Source organism: Rhinopithecus roxellana, chromosome 21, assembly GCF_007565055.1.
Source record: "Rhinopithecus roxellana isolate Shanxi Qingling chromosome 21, ASM756505v1, whole genome shotgun sequence".
Lineage (NCBI taxonomy): Eukaryota > Metazoa > Chordata > Mammalia > Primates > Cercopithecidae > Rhinopithecus > Rhinopithecus roxellana.
Window position 1 is genome coordinate 15732192 of NC_044569.1, and position 24340 is coordinate 15756531.

A 24340-nucleotide genomic window follows, 5' to 3' on the forward strand; every position below is an offset into this window, starting at 1 on the left:
AAACTGTGTGAAAATGTTCAGAGTGCAAAAGCTAAAACCAAACATTAGGTAAGACTGGTTGGTTGATTTGTTGGTTGATTGATTGGTTGAATGAACGAATGAATGGGTAGGGAAAACGTGGAAGGAAAGCAGGGAGCAAGAGGGAGGGAGAGAGGGAAGCAGGGATAGAGGGAGAAGGGAAGAAAGAGAATCTTTTTAAAAAGGGCTGAAGAAAGGAAAAAAATCACCCAATTTTTTATATAAGCTGCTGATAACAGTGCAAACAATCAGAGTTTAACTGTGTCTTTGTTGTCATATTTATTACTTCCTTCCAACTATGACATGGGTACAAGAGGCTTGAGGAGATGGTGCAAGAGCACTAAGTTGCTTTAAATAAATTTGTTTTAGTTTTTCTTACTATGAAAAGTTTCAAATATATGTAGAAGTAGAGAAAATAGTATTTATCTCAACCCTTAATTATGTATGTCATCCCCCACTGTGTTACTATGAAGCAAAACTAAGAAATCACTTAAATGAGTGGAATCTCCAGATTTAAAGAATTATATCCCAGTGATACAATTCAGAAAACAACCACTATCCATTATTTTGAAAAATAATGAAGACTACATTGAAAAAAATGTGATGGGAAAATTCTGTACTTTTTTATTAAAAAGAAAAAGTATAGATTCTTTGGCATTTAGGGTATGAACTGGTTATAAGTTTCGTAATGAAATGGATGTTTTTCTAGATCTTGGCCAAAATATAGTGGTAATTCTAGACATGTCAACATGCTAAAAGCAAAGATTGCTCTGCTGATTTTATTTCTTTACTCATTTATTTAAATTCCAACTTTTTAATAAATAAATTAAGTCAGCTAATAACACTTTTTAATGAGATTACCAGACTGCTAGATCAGGAAAATACCATCTGATAAAAATTAACGTTAATTTCAGCAAAATATTCACAAAAACTCTTAGACTGTGCATGTGTTGGGGAATTGTGGACTGGGTCACAATACAATTAGGTAAATTTGTAGGAAATGTCATGACCATGTCTAAAGCCACAACTAATGGGTCTATCAACTTGGAGGAAGGCTTCTATTAGTATCCTGGAAGGCTCTGTTTGTGGCCCTGTTCTGGTCCTTGGTTTTAATCAGTGATTCAAATGAAGACACAGAAGTCACACAACTAATCACAAGTAGGTTTGAGGGTTTATAAACTTTCAAGAAAAGACCACACATGTAAAACTGGGTTAAGTTCATGGTTTGTTGGGGCAGAGAAAAAAAATTTATTTTGACAAGGCAGATAAACAGAGTAAGAGGCTATGTGTCATATGTCAGCCCAGCTTCTTCTGTTTCCTTTCTGGATGGATCCTGCAGTTAACACATACATTGATTGTGCATGGTTGTGTGCTGCTATATCTGACACACTAAATTTTATTGTTCACCACATCCCTTTTAATATTCAGGGCTTACATCATCAACCAGGAAGAATTTATACAACATTTATAGACCTACAGACCTCTTCCTGATTCTTGAACAAAACACAGGGTCAGTTAAGTCCAATAGTGATAGGACAGTAGAGAGCAGTCAGTGCACTTCAGGCCCAAAGCAGCATCTCCACATCCTTCTTTACTGCATCCTGGAGAAGTGCACCTTTGCCATATTTCCCCCAGGACTTCCATCAGAGGAAAGTGCAGAGGTGCCAGGGTTACTGTGCTCAGAGGGTAAGGTCTTGCGGAAACTGAGAAACTTAACTATGTACCACATCACAAACCTCTTTTCATCTGGAGCTTAAATCATTATGCTTGAAGAACTTACACAAATAATCTGTGCCCCTAATGTTTTCTTTTAAGTGATTATTTACAGATACTGAGACTCTCCTGATTGCTGAGCCAAACTTAGCACCAATAAAAGTACATCCTCATCTGGGAGCAAAGGCAGATTTAGCATTCAGGTATTTCTGATAGTCTCTCTGTCTCTGGTTATCAGGCACCCTAGAGAGCTCATTCCCCACATGAGTGTCTCAGATTTACAGAGGGCATGAAACTAGGAAAGATTTTTGAAGTTCCAGTGACAACTGAAGAATTTTAAAAGATTCAGAAAAGTTCAAAATACGAGCTAAATTTTAAAAGTAACTAACCAGATACATACGAAGTCCTACCCTTAGCTCCAAAATAGGCATTTAAATAGCAAATAGAAAAGATTTGACTTATATAGAAGTGCATATGATTTTTAAAAGTAGTTTTTTAATTAACTTCAAACTTAATGAAAGTGGCATAATGAGCCATCTATTTTTTCAAAAAGATCACATTAGTTAGGAGTCCTTATCAAAGGTAGTAATAATTGCTTTCTGTATATTCTATACAGGTAAAGCAATCGCTATTGGGATTAATTTTGGACACCTAATTTTACAGAGATTTTAGCCAGTCACAGAACAGGGTGACTAGAATGTTTAGGGGTCTCAAACCATGCTTGATCATAATGAAAGTAATAATAACAACTGCCATGAATTGAAGCCCTACTGGATGCCAAACAGATAAACACTATACCTGAAATGGCCGTGGAGTTGAACATCTTTTACCCTAAAAAAGCCAAGGAGAAGCTACCTGCCCAGCTAAATTTTAAAGTCCATGATGACAAGAACTTTTGCACATAATTTTCAGATGGTAATGAAGACACTAATAATGATAATGTAGCTGCTTTGCAATATTTGAGAAATGAATTCTCAAGTGGCAGGGGGAAAGAGTATGTGACTCCAGGGGAAACCAGATCAAATAGGTTGAAGTTACAAGAGGCAAATCAAAGCTCAAACATACAAAAGACACTTCTATCACATATTTTTGTTCAGAAATGGCCCATTTACTGTTAAGTGGTCATTATGTTCCCAGTGCAGAAGTCAAGACTTTATATCTGTCTATTACCAGCCAGTAAAGTTGATATTTTTATTTCGTTTTATCCATGAGGAAATTGAGATGCCATGGAAAAACTTGGTGAAACTCACACAACTGGGAAGTGACAGAATCAAAGTTTACTTGCTTTAAAGTTCATTTATTTTCATAAGTAATAATCTTCTCTATCATTGGAAATAAGCCTACATGGCCATTGGCTAAATGTTCATCTCTTGAGAACATTTCTTTTTTTTTTTTTTTTTTGAGACGGAGTCTCGCTCTGTTGCCCAGGCTGAAGTGCAGTGGTGCGATCTCGGCTCACTGCAAGCTCCACCTCCTGGGTTCACGCCATTCTCCTGCCTCAGACTCCCAAGTAGCTGGGACTACAGGCGCCCGCCACCTCGCCCGGCTAGTTTTTTGTATTTTTTTAATAGAGACGGGGTTTCACCGTGTTAGCCGGGATGGTCTCGATCTCCTGACCTCGTGATCCACCCATCTCGGCCTCCCAAAGTGCTGGGATTACAGGCTTGAGCCACCACGCCCGGCCTCTTGAGAACATTTCTAAGGGAATTCCTGCAGTGGGTGAGGATAGTTCCCCATCTCTTTAATCCCTCAAGTGCTCAGTGTCGCTAAGCCTGTTTGTCAAATAATAAGCTTTATTAAGAGTGACCATTTAATGATCTTCTTGATAAAACCACAAAGTAATAGCACTATTGGCAACACTTTCAGTGAATCTGAAGATACCGGTTTGAGCTGAGGAAATGCTAAATCCCCTAGTGAGGGACACTTGCTGATTCATCCTGAGTTCCACTGGGAAAGCACTTAATTGGCCTTCTAATAGCATTGCTTCCAGGATAGTTCATTTACTTGCTATTCTGTTTTACTCTAAAGGATTCACATAGCACATTTTATTAGTATACGACTGGTAAAGATAAAAGTTCAATACATGCTTTTGTATCTGTTATGAACCACAATCATGGGCTTAGAAAAAACAAGTATGTAGAAACTGAGAAAAGCAGACTTTTATTGAAAGTCTAATGTGTTCTAGACACAGTCTAGAGATTAACTCATTCAAAGGAGGATGGGAGGAATACTAGGAGCTCAGGTCTTGATGTAACAAGCAGCCCATCTGCAGGGTATTGAGACGAGACTGACCAAGCCTACCTAGGAGAGATTCTGTGGTAGAAAGTAGTGGGCAATGTCCTTAGGTAGGTAAGCTGGAGAGAACCTGCAGACAAGCTTGGATTCTGAGCGGAGCTTTTAGACCTGATGTTCTGTGCATCAGGAGCCATGCTGGACTCCTAAGTGGAAGAGTGGAATAAAGAAAGTAGTTTAAGAATACAGTGAATATGCTCCAAGTTAGGAAGGAACTGGAAGCCACAATAAAAGAAAAGGTAGAGGTTGTTTTAGACAGGCATCTCTTCCTCTGAGAGTGACAGGAAGGATCACAAGAAAGTTATTAGTAATAAAAATGAATACTTATGCAGCATTTACTGTGTGCCAGACAGTGTTTAAGTGCTTTAGGTATATTCACTCATTTATCCTTACAACAGTCCTGTGAAATAAGTACTATTATTATCATCATCCCCATCTTCCAAGTGAGAAAATTGAAGCTCTAAAAGCAGTTGGCCTAAGGGCACACAGAGAAGATGCTCAACAGTTAGTACATGGTCACCTAACAGCCAGGTTCTAATGACCAATAGCAATGCACTTTAAATGCTTATTTGATGATAGTATATATATCATCTAGCTGTTTCACTGTAGGTCACAGCTTGAGCAGATTGTTCTCAGAAGTGGTGGACACAACAGGGATGACATTGTGTTTCTTGATCCATGAATATGGTTTACAACCTGATCTCCAATGTTGATTACATGTGTGTGCTCTTTTTCCCTAGAACCTGAGGAACCTGTCCTTGAATAGGATAGACCTGTTCAATTCTTAAAGTTATATTTATATTCTAATAAAAATAAAATTAGGTGTAAGGATCATATCGGCAGTTGTTTTATTTGTAAACATTGTAAATTTCTTTCTGTGCACATGGCATACCATATGTGTCCTTTTTCCCCGGACTAGGGGCTCAAGATCTGGATCGCATCCGACTCTCCACCTACAGAACAGCATGCAAGCTTAGGTTTGTTCAGAAGAAATGCAATTGTAAGTATGCCAGTTGATTGGACTAATTACCATCAAGAATCCTAGAGTTTACGTTCGGTACTAAGTTTATTAAACTACATTATCTTACAAATATTGATAATACTCATATATGTTTACACAACAATAAAAGGGGTATTATGCTGTACAAATGGTAGAGATGACTCCTAAGTAGGCTTGAAATCTGAATTATGCTTAAATACTAAAGCATATGAACTGTTTAATTCATACTAAAAGGATGAACCTCTGGATACAAAAACAATATAATTCTGACCTTGGAATGGTTTAAATCTGGATGGATGTTTTTCTTCTTTTCTCTAACCTTGGTATCATAAATGCAGTGCCATCAAAATGGTTTCCAAGAACTTTATAAAATATCAAACACTAAATCCCCCTTATATTTGTATTTTCTTTTACAAGGACAGGAAAATATTTTAAAGCTTTTGGAAAACATTTAAGTTTTTTTTCTGAAAGAGCAAAATTAGCCCTTTGTGTCAGAGTTTTAACTACATTTGTGTACATCAGACAAAAATAAGAAAAGAGACAATACTTAAAGAAGCAAAGGAACTCGCTCCAGTTTTTTTTCAAATGTAAAAATGTAAGCAGTAAGCTAGATCACTAGTCACAATGAGCAGTCTTATTCTCTGCTGGGCCAACACCTCCATTGTATTACCATATCCATTTTCTCTTGGAAAAAAATATTGATTCATAGTTCATATGTAAGAACTTATTCTTTTCTTTTTAAAAAAACTTATAAAAATTAATAATGTCTCATTTTTTAATTAATACTGGATGAATTCTTAAAAATGAAAACCGTAATGTTCTCCTGATACACACACATAATTCTACTATAACTGGCATGGTCATTAGACTCACGGTAAAGGTAGAAACCTGGTGTCTCCCCATGTCTACCCTCTCAGAGTCTCTAGCAGGTGTTTCCTAGGACCCTGGGCAGGCCACCTCAGCCCCAGGCTTCTAGGCTTACAGCTAATCATGACTGTGAAGATGCAAAGTATGCATCTATTCCTCAAGTTCTCATCTATATCTTATTCCCCAGCCCCAATGGCTAAAAATGGGACTGAAGTTTGGGGAAGGAGAGGTTAGAAGAAAAATATAAGTTGGCTGTCTTATTTTCATTTTCTGTTGCTTATAACAGAATACTTGAAACTTTGCAATTTATAAAGAAAAGGAATTTATTTCTTACAGTTATGGTGACTCAGAAGTCCAAGGTCAAGGGGCTGCCTCTGGTGAGAGTCTTCTTACTACTGGGATTCTCTGCAGAGTCTCAAGATGGTGCAGGGCACACAGAGCAAGGAGGCTGAGCATGCTAACTCAGGTCTCTCTTCCCCTTCTTATAAGGCCAGCAGCCTCACTCTTGTGATTACCTATTAATCCATGAGTGGATTAATACATTCATAAGGACAGAGCCCGCATGACCAATCACCTCTTAAAAGCCACACCTCTCAATACTGCCTCATTGGGGATTAAGTTTCAACACGAGTTTCAGAAGGGACAAACATTCAAACCATAGCATTGGTCACACATCACATATGTGTTTTGACTCCTCACAGGAAGCTAAAGCAATCTAAAATGAGTAGTGAGAAAAGTATTACAGATGTTGAAAGAATTTCTTGTGTATTTGTAGTCCTAATGAGTCAATAAAGCCATTTCCAGTGCTGGTGTTAGGGGCCAAGGAAAATGTTCCCACAGAAGAAGTTTCCTCTTCCCCCTCAAACACATCACCCAGATTAAAAACAAAAAGAAGAATCTCCGTGTTTTCAGCAATTAAAAGGGATGTGATTGTCCCACGTTCTTATCATGTATTACCACTACAATGGCTTCAAAATTGGAGGGGAAGGCAGAGGGTAAGTGGTAGGAGCTCTGTCCTCCTTAGAGCTTTGCCAAGCAGAGCCTTGCTGAGGCTCCTTTCAGGAGAGCTAGAGATTTCCAATAAAAGACTACAAAATGGTAAGAAGGAACCCCCAGAAAAAGCAAAAAAGGAAAACAAAGAAAAGAAAGAAAGGAAAAGGAAAGGAAGTGAAAGGAAGGGAAGGGAAGGGCTCAGGGAATCAGGGACTTGGCAACACTGCACTCAACATTAAGGTAGACACTGTGTTGTCCCCAATTGTGGTCCACAGGCCTTATCCCATGCCTCCTGCTCTCTGAGAAAGACCCTTTCTCATTCTTGGGCATTTTCTTTTCCTCTTTCTGTACTTTTCTGGTCCACATCCTTATCCTGCATCCAGAATTGTCTTGGAATTTCTTGAAAAACAGTAGGGAAGAAGTGAGGATGCTAATCCATCCCTGGGTGAAAATAGAAGCTTATACCTGTCCAGTGGCCCTTCAGTGTGTCCATTCATTGACCTCTTCATTCAGTAAATGTATAATGAGCTCCTGCTATGTTTGATATTGTGCTAGGTACCAAGGATAGTATGATGATGAATGACATGTAATCCCTGCCTTCAAGTTGCTCAAAATCTAACTGAGCATGTGGACTTTTAAGAAGATTTATAAAACCATGTAGAAAGATAATGATAGAAATACGTACGTGGTATGTGAGAGCTTCAGGGAGTCAGTGCCCTGACTTGTTGGGGATGAGGGTCCATGGTAGGACTTTCCTAGAGAAGGAGATATCAGGAAAGTCTTATTTGTTTTACAATGTACCTTATAAAATTCCTGTATTTCAGGATAAGAAAATACATTACGCTCTACAAAAGTTAGACAAAGTTAAGGTCCAAGGAAGAAAAACAAGCATATTGTGAATGCTTTGCTAAAGTAAGCTTTTAAAAATTGTTTCTACCCTGATCAGAGGCATGACATGCAAGTACTATATGTCTTTGCAGAGTTTTCCTTTCTAACAATAAATACAACAGTTGTGATATTCAGAGGTATTTGTAAAATGCTTACATAATTGATCTTGGCTTATCTTAATCAAAGTTGAAACCTTCCTTCTAGAAAGTTAGCCAACCGGAAGCAGCGATGTTTACATGACATAACATTAGTCAACATTGAATATATGACTGATTAGAGGAAAGTAATTTTAGTCTGCAGTAAACCTAACCCACAATAGATTATGATACCTTATAATGGAGTTTTACTCTACAATAAAAGAAATAAGAAACAAAATGTAGGTAGCATATTTGTAAGTGCTTTTTTTTATTGGAAAGTATCTTATTATGTTTGGGCTGCTCTAACAAAAATACCATAAACTGGGTGGCTTATAAACAAGATTTATTTCTTATAATTCTGGAGACTAGAAAATCCAAAATCAAGGCACTGACAGATTTGGTATCTAGGGAAAGGAGCCTTCTGGTTCATAGGTGGCCCCTTCTCACTGTGTCCTCCCATGGTGGAAGAAGCAAGGCAGCCCTCTGGGGCTTTTTTTTTTTTTTTTTTTTTGACAGAGTTTCGCTCTTGTTGCCCAGGCTAGAGTGCAATGGTACAATCTCAGCTCACTGCAACCTCCACCTCCCAGGTTCAAGTGATTCTCCTGCCTCAGCCTCCCGAGTAGCTGGAATTACAGGCATGCACCACCACGCCTGGCTAATTTTGCATTTTTAGTAGAGACAGGGTTTCACCATGTTGGTCAGGCTGGTCTTGAACTCCTGACCTCAGGTGATCTGCCCACCTTGGCCTCCCAAAGTGCTGGAATTACAGGCATGAGCCACCGCGCCTGGCCTGGGGCCTCTTTTATAAGGGCACTAATCCCCATCATGAAAGCTCTGCCCTCAAGTCCCGATCACCTGCTAAAAGGCCCCACCTGGTAATACCATCGCATTAAGGGACTAAGTTTCAACATGAGAATTTGGTGGGGACACAAACATTAAAACGAGCAGAAACTTATTATAGTATTTACTTCATAGAAATCAATGGATCTTCAATGAAAATAGATTGTTTACTTTTAGGTCCATACCTTATTTAAAATTCATTGCATATACTAACAAAACTAAGTATTAAAACTACATAAAGGAGGAAAAAACAAAAACTGGCTCTTGTAAAGCTATCACCTAGAAAAAGATGAATATTGTCTGGATAAAGCACAGACTGTGTAGGTTTTCAGGAGATTTCTTTTTTAATCTATTATCTAAATCCAAATTTCATAAATGTTGGTTAATTCCCTATAGTTCCTTCCCCACAGCGCTTGCCTACTTTGTTTATGATTTTCCATATGGACAACTGGTTCCTATCACTGACATTCATGTTTATTTTCTTCTATTCAATTCCTAATTTATGCCAAGAATAATCAGTTCCCAGGGTTCTAAAAGGACTCTGAACAAGAGGCCACTGTCACCCATGAACTAAATGAGGCCCAGAACCTACTTTTTTATAGAGAATGAACTAATGGATTTTACAGATGAATATTTGTAATCGATTCGATAATGGAACACTAACTTGTAACCCCAATTTTTAAAAATGTATACTCCCAAGAAGAATTACATTCTTCTCATTGATAGGCCAGTATTTTCTTAATGTACTCAATTATTGGATATTTAACTTCAGCAAAAATGTTGTGTAAATTCTTTTTCTCTCTTGTTATATATGTACTGATATAATATCCCTGATTTTGTCTCTTGGTCCTCAAAAAGAATGTTGACCAATCCCTGCTGTAAAAGACACTTGTAAGGCTGTGTGTGGCGGCTCACGCCTGTAATCCCAGCACTTTGGGAGGCTGAGGTGGGTGGATCACGAGGTCAGGAGATCGAGACCATCCTGGCTAACACGGTGATACCTCGTCTGTACTAAAAATACAAAAAATTAGCCAGGCGTGCTGGCAGGTGCCTGTAGTCCCAGCTACTCAGGAGGCTGAGGCAGGAGAATGGCGTGAACCCGGGGAGGTGGAGCTTGCAGTGAGCCGAGATTGCACCACTGCACTCCAGCCTGGGCGACAGAGCAAGACTCTGTCTCAAAAAAAAAAAAAAGACACTTGTAAAACCCATCTTTTTTTTTAAGTCAAAGGGTTCTCCTTTCCAAATCGCTTCTTCCCCTTACCATTTATCTTTGTACCCTGCCATACCTTCCCCATGATGTAACTGGCACATTCTCTAACAGAATAAAATAATGAGTGTTTCTAAAAAATTAGGGGACACTAAGTTGATTATTTTATATTCTAGAAGGAATAGAGCAGAACAAAGAATACAAATAATATTTTAAATCCTTTTTAATCAATAGTCTTCTCTTTAGCTTCCAGATTTTTTGTTAACTTTCCACAAAAATTAATACCCCATAAACTCTTATAAGAATATGTAAAATGGCATCATCTCAGCCTTTATTTTAGACAAATAGATGTTTCTACTAGAACATTATTTCCTTGGTCAGCATTGACGTGGTTAATGATCCAGATACCCTGTAATGTCAGCAGATCTTTTTTTTTCAGAAATTACTTTGGAGTCAATCAAAGACAGCCCTAGATTCATGAACAACAAAGGACAACAAGAGAAAATAAATCAGAAATATCTAATCCCTCCTGTTTAATAGTAGGAACAAAATTCAGAAGGCAAGGGAACACTCTATTCTACACCCACAGCTAACATTGCACCATCTTTTAGCCCTATTGGTTACAGCCTGAATTTTCTTTCTGTTAGTCATATCAATTAAAATTTAATTAAAATTTTGTTTAAAAGGCAAAGAGGAGAAAAGGTCTATAATTGTATCTGGGCTGTCAGAGTTTCTCAGCATACTCTTTTTCTAGAAATTGAAGTATTTTAAAGGTATCCTTCATTCAGATATGTTATTAGAACACCTACTTTTTCTATGTTATTGTCTCTAAGTTTATTTTCAAATTTCTTGTGAACCAAAAAAAATGCAGTTACCTGTTTACCTAAATGTTTCTCGATCACCATAAAAGTAATCCAAGTGAGTCCCATATAACTAGTCGGTCCTGAATCAATATTCTGTGAATGAATGAATATGCTCCACTGGATTCATTTCTCACCAGTCAGGTGAATAGAAGAACACTTGTCTTTTGTGGCAGGAGTAGCCTTGAGCTATGTTTTTAGTAGTAAATAGTAATATCCCACTCATTTTTCTTCCAGTTAGTGTATCAATATATTCCTCTTCCCTGCTTCATGTTTAAATATGTGGATTTGTAGCTGCCACTATGAATTTTCTATTCTTGGGTAACAAATTACCATAAATTTAGCAGCTTAAAGAAGCACACATTTATTATCTTACAGTTTTTATAGGTCAGAAATCCAATGCAGCATGGCTGGATTTTCGGCTTAGCTTTACACAAAACTAAAATCAAAGTACTGGTTGGGTCTGTGGTTCTCATGTTGGGGTCAGGGTTCTCTTCTAAGTGCATTCGTTGTGGGAAAATGTTATTTTCTTGTGGTTGTAGGATTGGGGCCCTGTTTCCTTGCTGGCTGTCAGCTGGAGACTATCTTCAGTTCCTAGAGCCTCCCTTATTCCTTGCCCCATGGCCCCTGTCGGCTGCTCAGGGCATGGGAGTTTGTGGCTTCTTCCAGCCCAGCTAGTGTGTCCTCTCTGACTTCCCCATTTATGACTAGCCAGAGAATACTCTTTGCTTTTCAGTGATGCGCGTGTTTATATCAGGCCCACTCAGATGATCTCCATGTTTTAAGGTCAACTAATTTGGGATCATAATATCATCTGCAAAATCCCTTCACAGCAGCCCCTGGATTTATGTTTGAATAAGTAGGAGAAAGTATGTGACACCACGCACCAGAAATCGACCACACTGCTCAAGAACATAGACTCTTGTGTTTCTCAGATAACGATGTATAAAATCTTGGATGTAAAAATAAAGTTTAATGTCGGAAACACAGGCAAGAGAAATCGAACCAGAGAAAGAACTGTATTTAAAGGAGAAGGATCAGAGGATTCTCCCTAGTCAAGGAGGCCAGCAGGAAAAGCAGGAATATTCACAGTTGGGGAGATAAACTGCAGATGACTAACCTTTGGAGCACAATTATCTTTGTATTGTTGCAAATGTTTTTACTGCATATTTTCATCCCTGATGTTGAATCATTCTGGACACTTGTTCAGAATAAAGGAAGGTGCATTGTGCTAGACTGCAGTGTTCCCAAAAATTCCCTGTGGGAAAGTTGGTGGTGGCAGTGGAATATAAACAAACCTATTAAAGATGCTTATGTAATAGGACAATGGAAAAACTGCTCCTCTCTGGCACCCTGGACCTATGGCAAAATTATTTCCCCTTAATCAGAGTAAACCTCTGGATGACAAAAGCAATGATTTTAAAGTCCTGATGGTTATGATATGGGTTTAATTAAAGCTACTTCTTCCTGTTAATTGTTTTTAAGATCTTAAAAATACAGGGTTTTGTTTTCTTGTTAGTAGACTTTTGTTTTAGAGAATGCTGGAAGCTTTGCTTAAGCTGCTACCACTGCATAACCTGTGAACTAAGCCACACCTGTAGTCTCGTTTCTAGGCATCTGGATGTAACGCACAATGACTTCCTTCCCTTTCTTCTGCTTCTGCATTATACATGGAATCTGTGCCAAGTAAACACTTTTACTTTCACAACTGAGGAAAAATCATCATCTTAAAATGCTCCTGTGAGTTGGGAAAGAGTGATGCATACAAAGGAACATGTTTCAGGCTTCCCAACCCTATCTAACAGGTGCCAAGGCAAGATTCAGTGACCTTCCCCTGGTTGTCTGCCAAGCCTTGTTTCTGGGAAACTGCCTGCTTGGCTTGGAGCCAGTCAGCAGAGCAATGAAGGGATATCCAGAAGGGGTTCTCCCAATGCCTGGCTCCCGGGATCTCAGGCCTCCAGCACACACTGAAATAAAACAGAGGTCAGTAGGGAGGACAGGGATGGGAGAGCAGCTTCTCCCAAGAAATCACACCTGGGATTCCATCAGAAAGTCACTCCTGATGTCACCTTGGTTCACTCTTCACTGAGGTTTTGTTAACATTCGTTGTTATTAGCAGTCATTTATTTATTCACTCCACAAACAGAGACTGAGCATTTGCTGCATGCCAAGCATTATTCTAGATTATGGGGAGAACAGTGTGAGTACAAAGTGGATCATTGGGAAATTCATCCCTATTTGCATATTCTCTTACCAAAACTTTACGTAAATGCATGTTTGTTTTAGTATACTTCTTCAGCAATAAAAATTTCTTTTTCAGTATATTGTTCTCACTTGTTGAAGAATAAAGAAAAAGAGAGATAGAAGTTGGTAATAGAAAAGTGGAAGATTTATTCAGAGAATCCTTTTAAAAGAGGTTGCTCCCACAGGGTACCAAGACTCATCAAGTTTCTCAAGCCATAAATCTGGGCATCATCTTTGACCTCTTATCTCAACCCAAATTGAATCAATTATAAAAATCTCATCAGTTATACTTTCACATATCTCTCAAATCTATCCACATCTTTCTTGCTGACTACAAATGCCTGGTCCAAAACATCTTTACCTGAATTACAATCTCAAATGGCTCCTAAAATTTCCTATCCCCTGAGCAATCCCATGAATAATCCCCAGAACTGAGAATTTAGTGGAATTTACTCCTGTGATTAGATTATGTTACATTGCACAGTTGCAACAAACCTTAAAATAGGGAGATCACCTGGGTGGGCCTGAACTAAACACATGAGCCCTTTAAAAGCAGAGAGTTTTCTCTGGCAGCCGCAGAAGAGAAAATCAGATGTTTGAAGGGACAGATGAATTTGTCATACCATTGCTGGCTTGAAGATGGAAAGTGCCACATGCTGAATCACTAGATGTTGGGAGACGCCTGGCTCATAGCCAGCAAGGAACAGGGACCTCAGTCCTATGATCAAAAGGAACTGAATTGTGCTAACAAATGTCTTGAAAGTATTTTTTTCCTTAGAGTTTCTCAAAGAAAACTCAGTTCAGCCAACATCTTGATTTAATCTTGCGATACCCTGAGCAGGGAACCAGCCATGCTGTACCTAACTTCTTAACTACAGAACTGTGAGTTAATGAGATTCTTGTTTTAAGATTACGACTTTGTGGTTATTTGCCACACAGCCATAAAAAACTACACACAGTAAAGCGTGGACCTGCACTTTCTGCTATACACAGTAAAGCATGGACCTGCACTCCAGTGACATCTGTGAGAAAGAAGACTGCTCAGATGTGTAAAAGCCACTGGGACATATGCTTTGTATAAAACTCAAAGCAGGACCGCGACTGAATAACCCTGTAGGTTTAGAAGGGGAGTGGACACTTTGTTTCACACAGCTGATGAGGTTCAGCACTGTTTATCGAAAGCTTTTCCCATATCAAGTTCCAAGTCCCTTATCATCGTAGAGGGAGAAAAAGGAACCAAAGGCAGGATCTGGACAAGGAGCAGGATAAGAAAGGTGGGAGAGAGAAGTCAAAAATCAACCATTCTGAGTAACAACACCCCCAAAACATCCTCCAAACATGGAGAAGCTGCACAGGGAAATAACACATGAGCATTTTCTTTTTGAGACAGTCTCGTTCTGTCACCCAGACTGGAGTGCATTGGAGCGATCTCAGCTCACTGCAACCTCCACCTCCCAGGTTCAAGCGATTCACCTGCATCAGCCTCCTGAGTAGCTGAGACTACAGGCACGTGCCACTGCGCCCTACTAATCTTTTGTATTTTTATTAGAGACAGGGTTTCTCCAAGTTAGCCAGGATGGTCTCAATCTCCTGACCTCGTGATCCTCCCGCCTCAGCCTCCCAAAGTGCTGGGATTACAGGCATGAGTCACTGTGCCTGGCCCACATGAATATTTTCTACCACAAAATGAAGTCAATCTCCATGGGACATCTAAACCCAAATTAGGTCTTGTCACCTCTCTGCTCAGATTCCTGCAGTGGCTCCCCACTTCCCTCATGGTAAAAGCATAGTCCTGAAAATGGCCCCGTTGGCTCCACAGGTTCAAGTCATTTTTCTGTTCTGCCCTCATCTCCTCCCACTCTCCTATCTGGTTACTCTGCTCCATCCACCGTTGGCCTCCTTACTTCACTGGAAACATACCAGGCATGTGCCCACATAGGGCCTTAGCACTGGCTGTTCCCTTCACCTGGAACTCTCTTCCTGTAGAGAACTCAATGGTGGACCTCCTCATCTTTCTCAAGTCTTTGCTCACTTGTCATCTTCTCAGTGAGCTCTCTACCTTGGCAACACTATTTAACACTCCAGTTCCCCTATCCATCTTGTCCTACTGCTTGTGTTTTTCCCAAAGTATTTATTACATTATAATAGATGCTATGCTATGTAATTTACTTAGTTGTTATGTTTATTACACCTTCCCAACTTGAGTATAGGCTTCTTAAAGGCAAAGAGCAGTGTATATCTTATGTACTGACATATCCCCCATACCTAGAACATTATAAGTGTTCAAAAACTACTTACTGAATAACTAAATTAACCTTTTGGGACTACTGGGGAGAAGCTCTTGAACAAGAAAATGATGTCAAAGAAAGTGTATGGTTCAGTACCTATTAATTTTAAATGAATAAATTACCACTGGTGGTCTACCTAGTGTGTTGGCATTAAGTTGTATTTCAGAAATGAAAAATATTTATAGATCTCTTCTAGGTTTACCCCAATGCTCAGTATTAGTCCATTTTCACACAGTATTAGTTCGTTTTCACACTGCTATAAAGAACTTCCATGAGACTGGGTAATTTAGAAAGGAAAGAGGTTTAATTGACTCACAGTTCCACATGGCTAGGGAGGCCTCAGGAAACTTACAGTCATGGCAGAAGGTGAAGGGGAAGCAAGGACCTTCTTCTCAAGGCAGCAGGAAAGAGAAGAGAGCAAGAGAAAAACTACCAAACACTTATAAAACCATCAGCTCTCATGAAAACTCACTCACTATTATGAGAACAGCGTGGGGGAAACTGCCCCCATGATCCAGTCGCCTCCCTCCCTTGGCACGTAGGTATTACAGATCCCTCCCTCCACATGTGGGAATTACAATTCAAGATGAGACTTGACTGGGGACACAGAACCAAACCACATCAACCCCTAAGTCTGTTTTCCTCTTAAATGATCTGAACTTTGACTTTTCTTGCCATAAGGCTTCTAAAACACTTAACCCTCATCATTGTGTTAGTGAGGGAACCACAGTAGCTTTAAGAAGCCTAGCTATTGAACCCATGACTAGAAGGCCATGTGACAAAACCCCTCACAGAGAAAGCCCTGTGGATTTGTGAGGTTTCACAGGGGCAGCAGGGTCTTGCAGCAGATTGAGGTTTTCTTTTCCTAAGTTATTTGGGAGACTTCAGAATCGACTGGAACTTAAGAGGATCATTCTAAAGCTTGATACATAGAAGCTCCTACAGGAGATGAGGAGGGATGCTTACATTAAGCCTTAAAAATACAAATATAAAAAAAAAAAAAAACCCAAGCCAATTTACCATCCAAACAGCAACAGCTAATATATTCAGGCAAAAGACTTTTAAAAAGACAATTGCATTTTTTCTTACATTAAGTGCAATGTAGAGTGGCATCGATTGCCTCCACTCTTTTTATAGCATATTTTATCTTTTTCTAGTTAAATGTATTCAATGCTTTTTGAAAAAGTTGTTAAAATGTATGTAACATTTTAACCATTTTAGTGTACAGTTCAGTGGCATTGAATACATTCACAATGTTGTTCAAGCATCATCACTATCAATTTCCAAAATTTGTTCATCATCCCAAACAAAAATTCTGTACTCATTAATTTTTTTAATATCCTGGAAATGTTGTCTCAGCCATTGTTTTCAGTGATGGCCACCAAATAGACTAACCTCTGGGGTATAGACTAAAATGGCTGAAAGTCAAGCATATGGTTAAGTGACCTTCACAGTACCCCTAAAAAATGTTTGTGAAAATAAAATTACTTTACAAAACAATCCTATTTGTCAATGACTTGTAACATAAAAGCTATATTCTATAGGGAAAGGTTTTTTTTGTTTTTTTGTGTGTGTGTGTGTGTTTGTTTGTTTGAGACGGAGTCTTGCTCTGTTGCCCAGGCAGGAGTGCAGTAGCATGATCTCGGCTCACTGCAAGCTCCGCCTCCCGGGTTCATGCCATTCTCTTGCCTCAACCTCCCGAGTAGCTGGGACTACAGGTGCCCACCACCATGCCCAGCTAATTTTTTTTTTTTTTTGTATTTTCATAGAGACGGGGTTTCACCGTGTTAGTGGGAAAGTATTTTTAAAAATTGTTCTGCAACTATGTATGGATCACCTTCCATGTGCCAGGTGCTCTGTAGACAGAACAGTAAACAAAACAGAAAAAACATTCATGTTGCTTGCATTCTAGCAAACAACAATTTCAGATAGGACCAGGTAATCTGAGGAAAACAAGACAGGATGATAAGAATTGGTTTGTGTCTTATCACTGTTTACATCCTCCACAGTGTCTAGCACACAGAATGCATTTGACCCATATTTGCAGATGGGCTCATAAAATGTCTATTGAGTAATGACTCTATGCGTGACACTTACTGAGTACCTTGAGGGACATGGAGATTATTCAGATTTGGAGTGTCACTTCAAGCTGCTTGTAAATGATCATAAGAAACCTGATATGCACATTCTAGAGGTAGCTATCTGATAACTTACTTAGCTTTTTCCTTGGCCTAAACCCAGTTTTTATTTAATTTTTCTTTCCCTTACTCTAATTTCCCAGGCCCTTTCCAAAATCTTTGCTCAGCATGGTCTGTACAACGTACTTTAGCATCTTCAAAATGTTCAGCAGTAGCAAGAAATCTAAAAGCCTGAATTGTCCAATAAAGGATTTTCCCTTTCTTCCCTTTTCAAAGCTCCCTCCCCCAATAATAACAACAACAGTCTATCCTCAGGAACAGTTAGAAGTGTGTCAATCAGATAATGTTTGTTCTTGGCACTATCTTTGCATTTAAAAGGGAAAAAATCTAACTGGGGTAGCATAAGAAGAAAAGTGCAATGAGATTTTTCCATTAGTTTAAATTATTCTAGATAGTAATATTCCTTAGTATACAAATTTAGTAATAGAATAACCTCAAGTTTACAATCTAGCAAATGTGTTCTATTTATTATAATGCTTCTGATTTTGTAGATCGGTAGTATCAAACAGTGGATAGTGGATCTACTATCAAATAGTAATTCCATTCTCATACTTTGCTGCATAAACTGATATCTGCCCTGTCAATCTCATGAGCCAAATGTCATTTTCTGAAGGAAAAAGGGGTTACTTATAATTATGGTAGTTACAAAATCAAGTATATCTATAACATATTTAAATAAATTGTCTGTAGCTATTTTTAACCATTGATGGTGTTGGGCTAGGACTTCTGCTTTATCTCCTTGTCTATCAGAAATTATAAAGTTCTATTTGTTCAAGGTGAGAAGAGCATAGTACAAGAGATATTAAGTGGCTTCCCTTGGGTAAATACCAGATAAAATCATGTAATTACAGAGCCTTCTAACTTCCCAATATTATCCAAGTGTTATAGTAGACAGTTGGTGTCCTACAATATCTGTCAAGCCTTGTCACCGAAAAACACTGGAACATTGAGAAAAGTATGTGGACCAGCAAACCTGCTGTAAAACTGATAGTAATGGCACCATTCCTAAGCAGCTTACTTTCTCAGAAAAATAATCAACCTTTTTGATATAATCAAATATGATGCATTTTATCTTTCAATTTAAACAGTGCTAAATAAAAACAGTGATATTATATTGCTGTGAAAAACAAACTGAGAAAAATTTATATAACTAAACAAGAATCAGAATCTGCTTCAAACATGGTCATAATCATCATTTTCTTCTCATTTATTGTTCTGGGAGGATTCAACCAGGAATAGACAAGAGACTTTATTAGGACCAGTGTTTAGTCTGTTTCCCCAGGAAGCGGACCTCCGGACAAAGCTTGCATGGAAGTAGCTCACTGGGATAGTGAACACAGAACAAACTGAAACTAGGAAGGGAGGAAAGCTGATAGACAGTGCAGGAATTTCCAAGAAACCTTGTCCAGTGCACTCCAGAACTGCCCATTCAGGAGACAAAAGGAGGGAGGGAGTTCTAATCTCGCTGCTCTGTCCTGCATTGGTCAATGGTTACCTACAGGAGTTAATGTCCTCATGCTTCTAGGTTGCATATGTGTGAGTGGTAGCTAGGTTCCAGGTGTTTGTACTGAGACATCAGAGGTATGCAGAAAGGGCCTGAGGCCAGCCTTTGTCCGGTTGCAGCTGCATCAACCTGGTTGAAATCTATGTGGTACCAGTTACATGTGCAGGGGCAGGAGAAAGAGGCAGGGCCAAGAGGATTTCGAAAGGTATACAAGAGGAATCTGAAATATCACCCACTTGATTTTCATTATTCAAGGTTCTTCATCACTATTTTTCATTGGCTTTTTAAAAAAATTTGTTTTAATTGAAAAAGAGTAGTATACATTAATATGTATGGAGTACAATATGATGTTATGATAAGGTAGACATGTGTAATTATTAAAACAGGCTAATTGACATATACATCTACCTTACATACTTATCATTTCTTTGTGATTAGAGCATTTAAAATCTAATCTTTTAGCAATTTTGAAATATACATTATTAACTTTAGTCACCATGCTGTGCAATAGATCACTAAAACTTATCCCATTGGCTTTTCAAGTTTTTTTTAACAAAAGATACACTCGTCATATTCTTTATACTATATTGATTTATGGATGACCTCACTCAAGATAACTAATGACCCGTACTGCTGATTAACCACCTAGAGATCTCTTCATCCCAAATTCTAGTCCTATTTCCCAAGCAATTTTCTGTGCACTAGGGAGCTGGGCCACAGCTATTTTCTGAATGAATTAATTAATTAATTAATAAAATAGATTTTCTGTTATTTATTTGTATTTATTCTCATTGTACAGAGAATTGTATAGATATAGATATATGTACAGAATGAATGCAGAAAAAGTAATACAGTTGCTGCTTACTCACTTTTTTCAATGGCCAGGTGTACTTTGTCTATTTGAGTTTATGTTGGCCAGGTGGGCACGTAATTCAGGGTCAGTGAGTTCAAAAGTTCTAAAGGACAAGTAGGAGACAATTCCTCATGGCTGCTAGCCCTATTGATGCTCTCTCAGAATGTGGCCTCTGGCTTCTAGGATTCTGGCCACAGCTCAAGTTACTACATAAGAAATAAGAAAGGTTCTGTGGAAAACTATGTCCAGTAAAGCCTTGTGGAGCTTTCTTAGAACACTGAGGTAAAGGGAAAGCTTCTAAGAATTATGTATAATGCCGGGCATCCAGTAGGTGCCCTACTCTATTCCATTCACTAAGCATTATTGAGAACCCAGTTTGAACAAGGTATTATGCAAAGAGTTGAGAGGAATGCAAAGATGAACAAGACATAGCCCATGTCCTCAAGATGCTAGCATGTAGTACTGTGGTTTTTAAGTTTACCCCCACATATCTTTTGGAGAAATTGATGAAAGCCGTGGACCTATGTTTCAAAACATACATGACCCTAAGCATAAAATTTTATATTTAGCTCATGATTTTATATGAATTGGAATTTATTATTCCAATTATGGAATGATATAAAAAATTCAGGAAAAAACTCGTCTATTAATAACTATGGAAAATGTGTAGTGTCATAAATGGTCCAATAGATATGTGAAGGGCCCTGGGAGCAACAAAAGGGAGAAAGTAATCCTACCTGAGGGTATCAGAATGAGCATCCTCAGGGACATGGCATGTGTGTACTACCTTGAGGGATGGTGATTGTAGGGAACACCTGGTGGAGGGAGCAGGCTGAGTAAAGGCACATACAAGAAAGCCAAGGGAATGTTCTGGAATTTAAGAAATCCAGTGTGGCTAGAGCATAGGACTGTTGCAAGAAGCTGGAGAATAGTGGAAGATGGGACTACAGACTAGTAAACTGAGGTCCAAACACTGATTTTCATGCTTACCCTGTTGGGTTTTACTCAGTAGGCAATGGAGAATGACATGACCAGAGCAGAACCTTATAATATTTCTTAGGATAGATAGAAAGAGACAGAAAGTGGAGGTGAGTAGGAGGCTTGCTTCTAAGTAGAAGGCTTTTACAAGCCTGGATTAGGGCACTGGAATGTAGGGAATGGTAAGATCACATTAAAGATGTGAGGTCTAAAAGCCCTTTATAAAATGACTATCCCCAGGAGAAATAAGATACAAGATTTTCTTACTTCTAAAGTGATTAATATTCTGAATAAAGTTAAACACTGGCAATAAGAAATTAGTTATCATTCAGATCTGTCTTTTCATTTACCTTCTCTTATTATTTTTATAATCCTTGGTATAATACTTTGAAAATAATGGGCTTAATAAATGCTTGTTCAATTGAATGTTTTTAGATTTAATTTGTAGTATGACAGTTATTGAGTCAACAATTTTTATACCTCATTTTGAATAATGATACTGGTCTACAGACACAATTTAAGGAATACTGAATGCCTTTTCCGAATAGGCAATGGATGTACTACCAGGGCCTGTGAAGATTGGCATGATACTCGATTTGATTTTACACCAAAAATATGTTGTAGACCTTTTCATAAAGGTTTATTACATCACCTTAACCAGGAAATTAAAGTGAAACTAAAATGTTATCTCTGTAAGATATGATGCTTCTCTCTAAGGATCCTTAGCAAAGAGAACTGCCTTGGAGATAAAAGCATGCTTTCAGAGCCAGAAAGACATTGAGTTTGGAAGCATAAAAACGCTTGGTGAGCTACTCAGCTGTTGTTTGGGTTCACATTTTATAAAGGTATAGCTCATGCTCACTAATGGAAAACAAATCTGAAGACTGTGCCTTTAGTAACATTTTCTTTCTCATTTCAGTGTTTGGTTAATGTGGGTGATGGCTAATAGCTTCAGTGTAATCACATCAAAATATATCTCTTGACCCTGGCAAAGCATACCATTTAACTGAGTCCTTCTTCCCCAAAAGATTTTTAAATACTATTTTCTCGTGATAAGAGGCCTGAATAAGGGCATAAAAATAAATTATTTATTTTAGAACTCTTAACAACTAGGTAATTTGCACCTGGCTTTCTTGGCCACAATGCTCCCAGGAAATTCCTCTGAATCAAAGGAGCATCAGTTTTCTGTTCTTCCTGTCTCTTGTCTAACTCCACTCTTTAAGTTGTGCTCCGTAGCAGTGGTTCTCCAACTTTATTGTCTAACAAAATCACCTAAGGAGCTGATTATACCTAGAGATGCCCTGGCCACACTCAAGACCTATGGAATCAGACTCGATAGTTTGAGACCCACTCTTGGCTCTAAAGCACAGCCCTGGTTTCCACCACCATACTTCTTAGCTTCAGATGGGGCTCTGAATTAGCTCAGATAGTAGTCTGAAGATGAAATTAAACATTTAACTTTATGAGATTCAAATCTTTAATAAAATATAAAAACAAAGATATTCACTCATTGAAAAATTAAGAGCGTTATATACTGGGCAACAGAAACGAATAGTTATAGACCCTGCTTTCCTCTAAGCCCCAACACAAATTTCTCTGGCTCCATCAAGTCAATAGAAAATCTAAATTCACCATCATCGTTCCTTGCTCTGTGCCATTGTTCACTGAATCCACTTCTTCTCGGAGTATCCTTTCCTCCTTATCTCCATCTATGCACTTTCTGCTGTGTTTTAGGAGTCAACTTGAGCCTTACCTCCTCTCGCAAATCTTTACATAGTTTCCAGCCCACAGTAGCATTCCTGTATTTTGAGCTCCTGTAGCACTTTTCTTTTTAATCTGCACTATGGATGTGGGCTTTGGATAACAGAGTGTCTTGTGGTGATCTTCAGTTAGGTCATCTGAGTATGTCTCTCCCCATGAGACTTACAATGTTTTTTATAGTCAGGCTCTCATATTTTGTTAAATCATCAATAACATCAATCACAATGCATTGTAGAGCCTTAAAAATGCTGGTTGGATTTAATTTCTTTGAAACTATTATGAAATCTAGCTGCTTGTTCCATTTCCCAGCTCTGTGTGTAAATGCATATGGCAGTCTTTCTCCATATGTTACAGCCTGCATGTGTGATTGATGCATGGCAACTAGTGATACACTGAAATATTCTTTTTTTTTTTCTTTTTTTTGAGACGGAATCTTGCTCTGTTGCCCAGGCTCCGGTGCAGTGGCGTGATCTAGACTCACTGCAAGCTCTGCCTCCCAGGTTCACACCATTCTCCTGCCTAAGCCTCCCGAGTAGCTGGGACTATAGGCGCCCGCCACCACACCGGCTAATTTTTGTATTTTTAGTAGAGACGAAGTTTCACCGTGTTAGCCAGAATGGTCTTGATCTCCTGACCTCGTGATCCACCCTCCTTGGCCTCCCAAAGTGCTGGGATTACAGGCGTGAGCCATCGCTCCCGGCCCCTGAAATATTTAATTTGAAATTGTACTGAACTAGTAATCACTGTGATATAGTCTCTCATGGATTTATAACATCATTTCATCCGTTAAAGGGAAAACAAACTTCAAGTTATAGAAGACAGTTCATATTAAGGGACAAATATCTTTATAACTGACAGAGTGAGGCAAAGAATTGAAATAATTTTTGTGAGTGGAAAATGTTTATAATTCTATCTGAATATGACAGTAAATTTTAATGCCTCTCTGTTTGCTCTCAAAAATAAGAATAATGCCTAAAATTTATATAGTACTTTATATTTTACTGTTTTCCCATGTACATATTCATTGTTCCTCAGAACACTATCGAAAGGATGTTATTATTCCCATTGTACAAATGAAGAAACACATGAATCCCAGTCTATCTCTCAGTTCATGTTTCTCTATAAGAGAAAATAAATAATATGTATATATAAATATCAAATCCCATTGTATACCTTTGAATATGTACAATTTTTATAGGCCAATTGAACATTTTGAAATCTAAAAAGAGAGAAAATAGATTATTATTCCATGCTCAATGCACTTTAATATCTCTATCTCCTCCCTCTCCAACACACATATAAGTTCTGTGTGATCAGGGTCCTGCCTGCCTTGTACACTCCAATTCTAGAAGCCAGAACAGCACTGCAACACAATAAGGACTGAATAAATACTTATTGTATGAGAGAAGTTGTAAGACTAAGATGGAAGGCTATAAAATGCACCAGTGAGCAGCTTAGGGTAATGAGTCTGAGGAACCTAGTGTCACTCCTGACATTCTCATGGGGCTGAGTTCCTCTCCCCACCTCCTCACACCCCAGTTCTGTGAAGCCTGGCCCACATGTGAGCTCCTTAAAAGCATTTTTACTTAAAGTCTACTTGGTGCTTAGAATACTGAATGAAACTTTGCATTTGAGAGTTGTCGTAGGAACAAGACAATGCTTATATGTGTGTTCATCTGTTCGTTCTAAGGACGTCGGA

General features: G+C 38.5%; 1 protein-coding gene across 11 annotated transcripts in view; it reads left to right on the forward strand.

The window, feature by feature from the left end:
* The window catches only part of DTNA (dystrobrevin alpha), a 396234-nt gene that overhangs the window by 265989 nt on the left and 105905 nt on the right, over window positions 1–24340 (forward strand). For all 11 annotated transcript variants that reach the window (XM_030925991.1, XM_010362728.2, XM_010362721.2 and 8 more), the window contains one exon: window positions 4943–5023. In XM_030925991.1, coding sequence (XP_030781851.1) covers window positions 4943–5023 — 81 coding nt within the window. The remainder of the gene's footprint in view (window positions 1–4942; window positions 5024–24340) is intronic.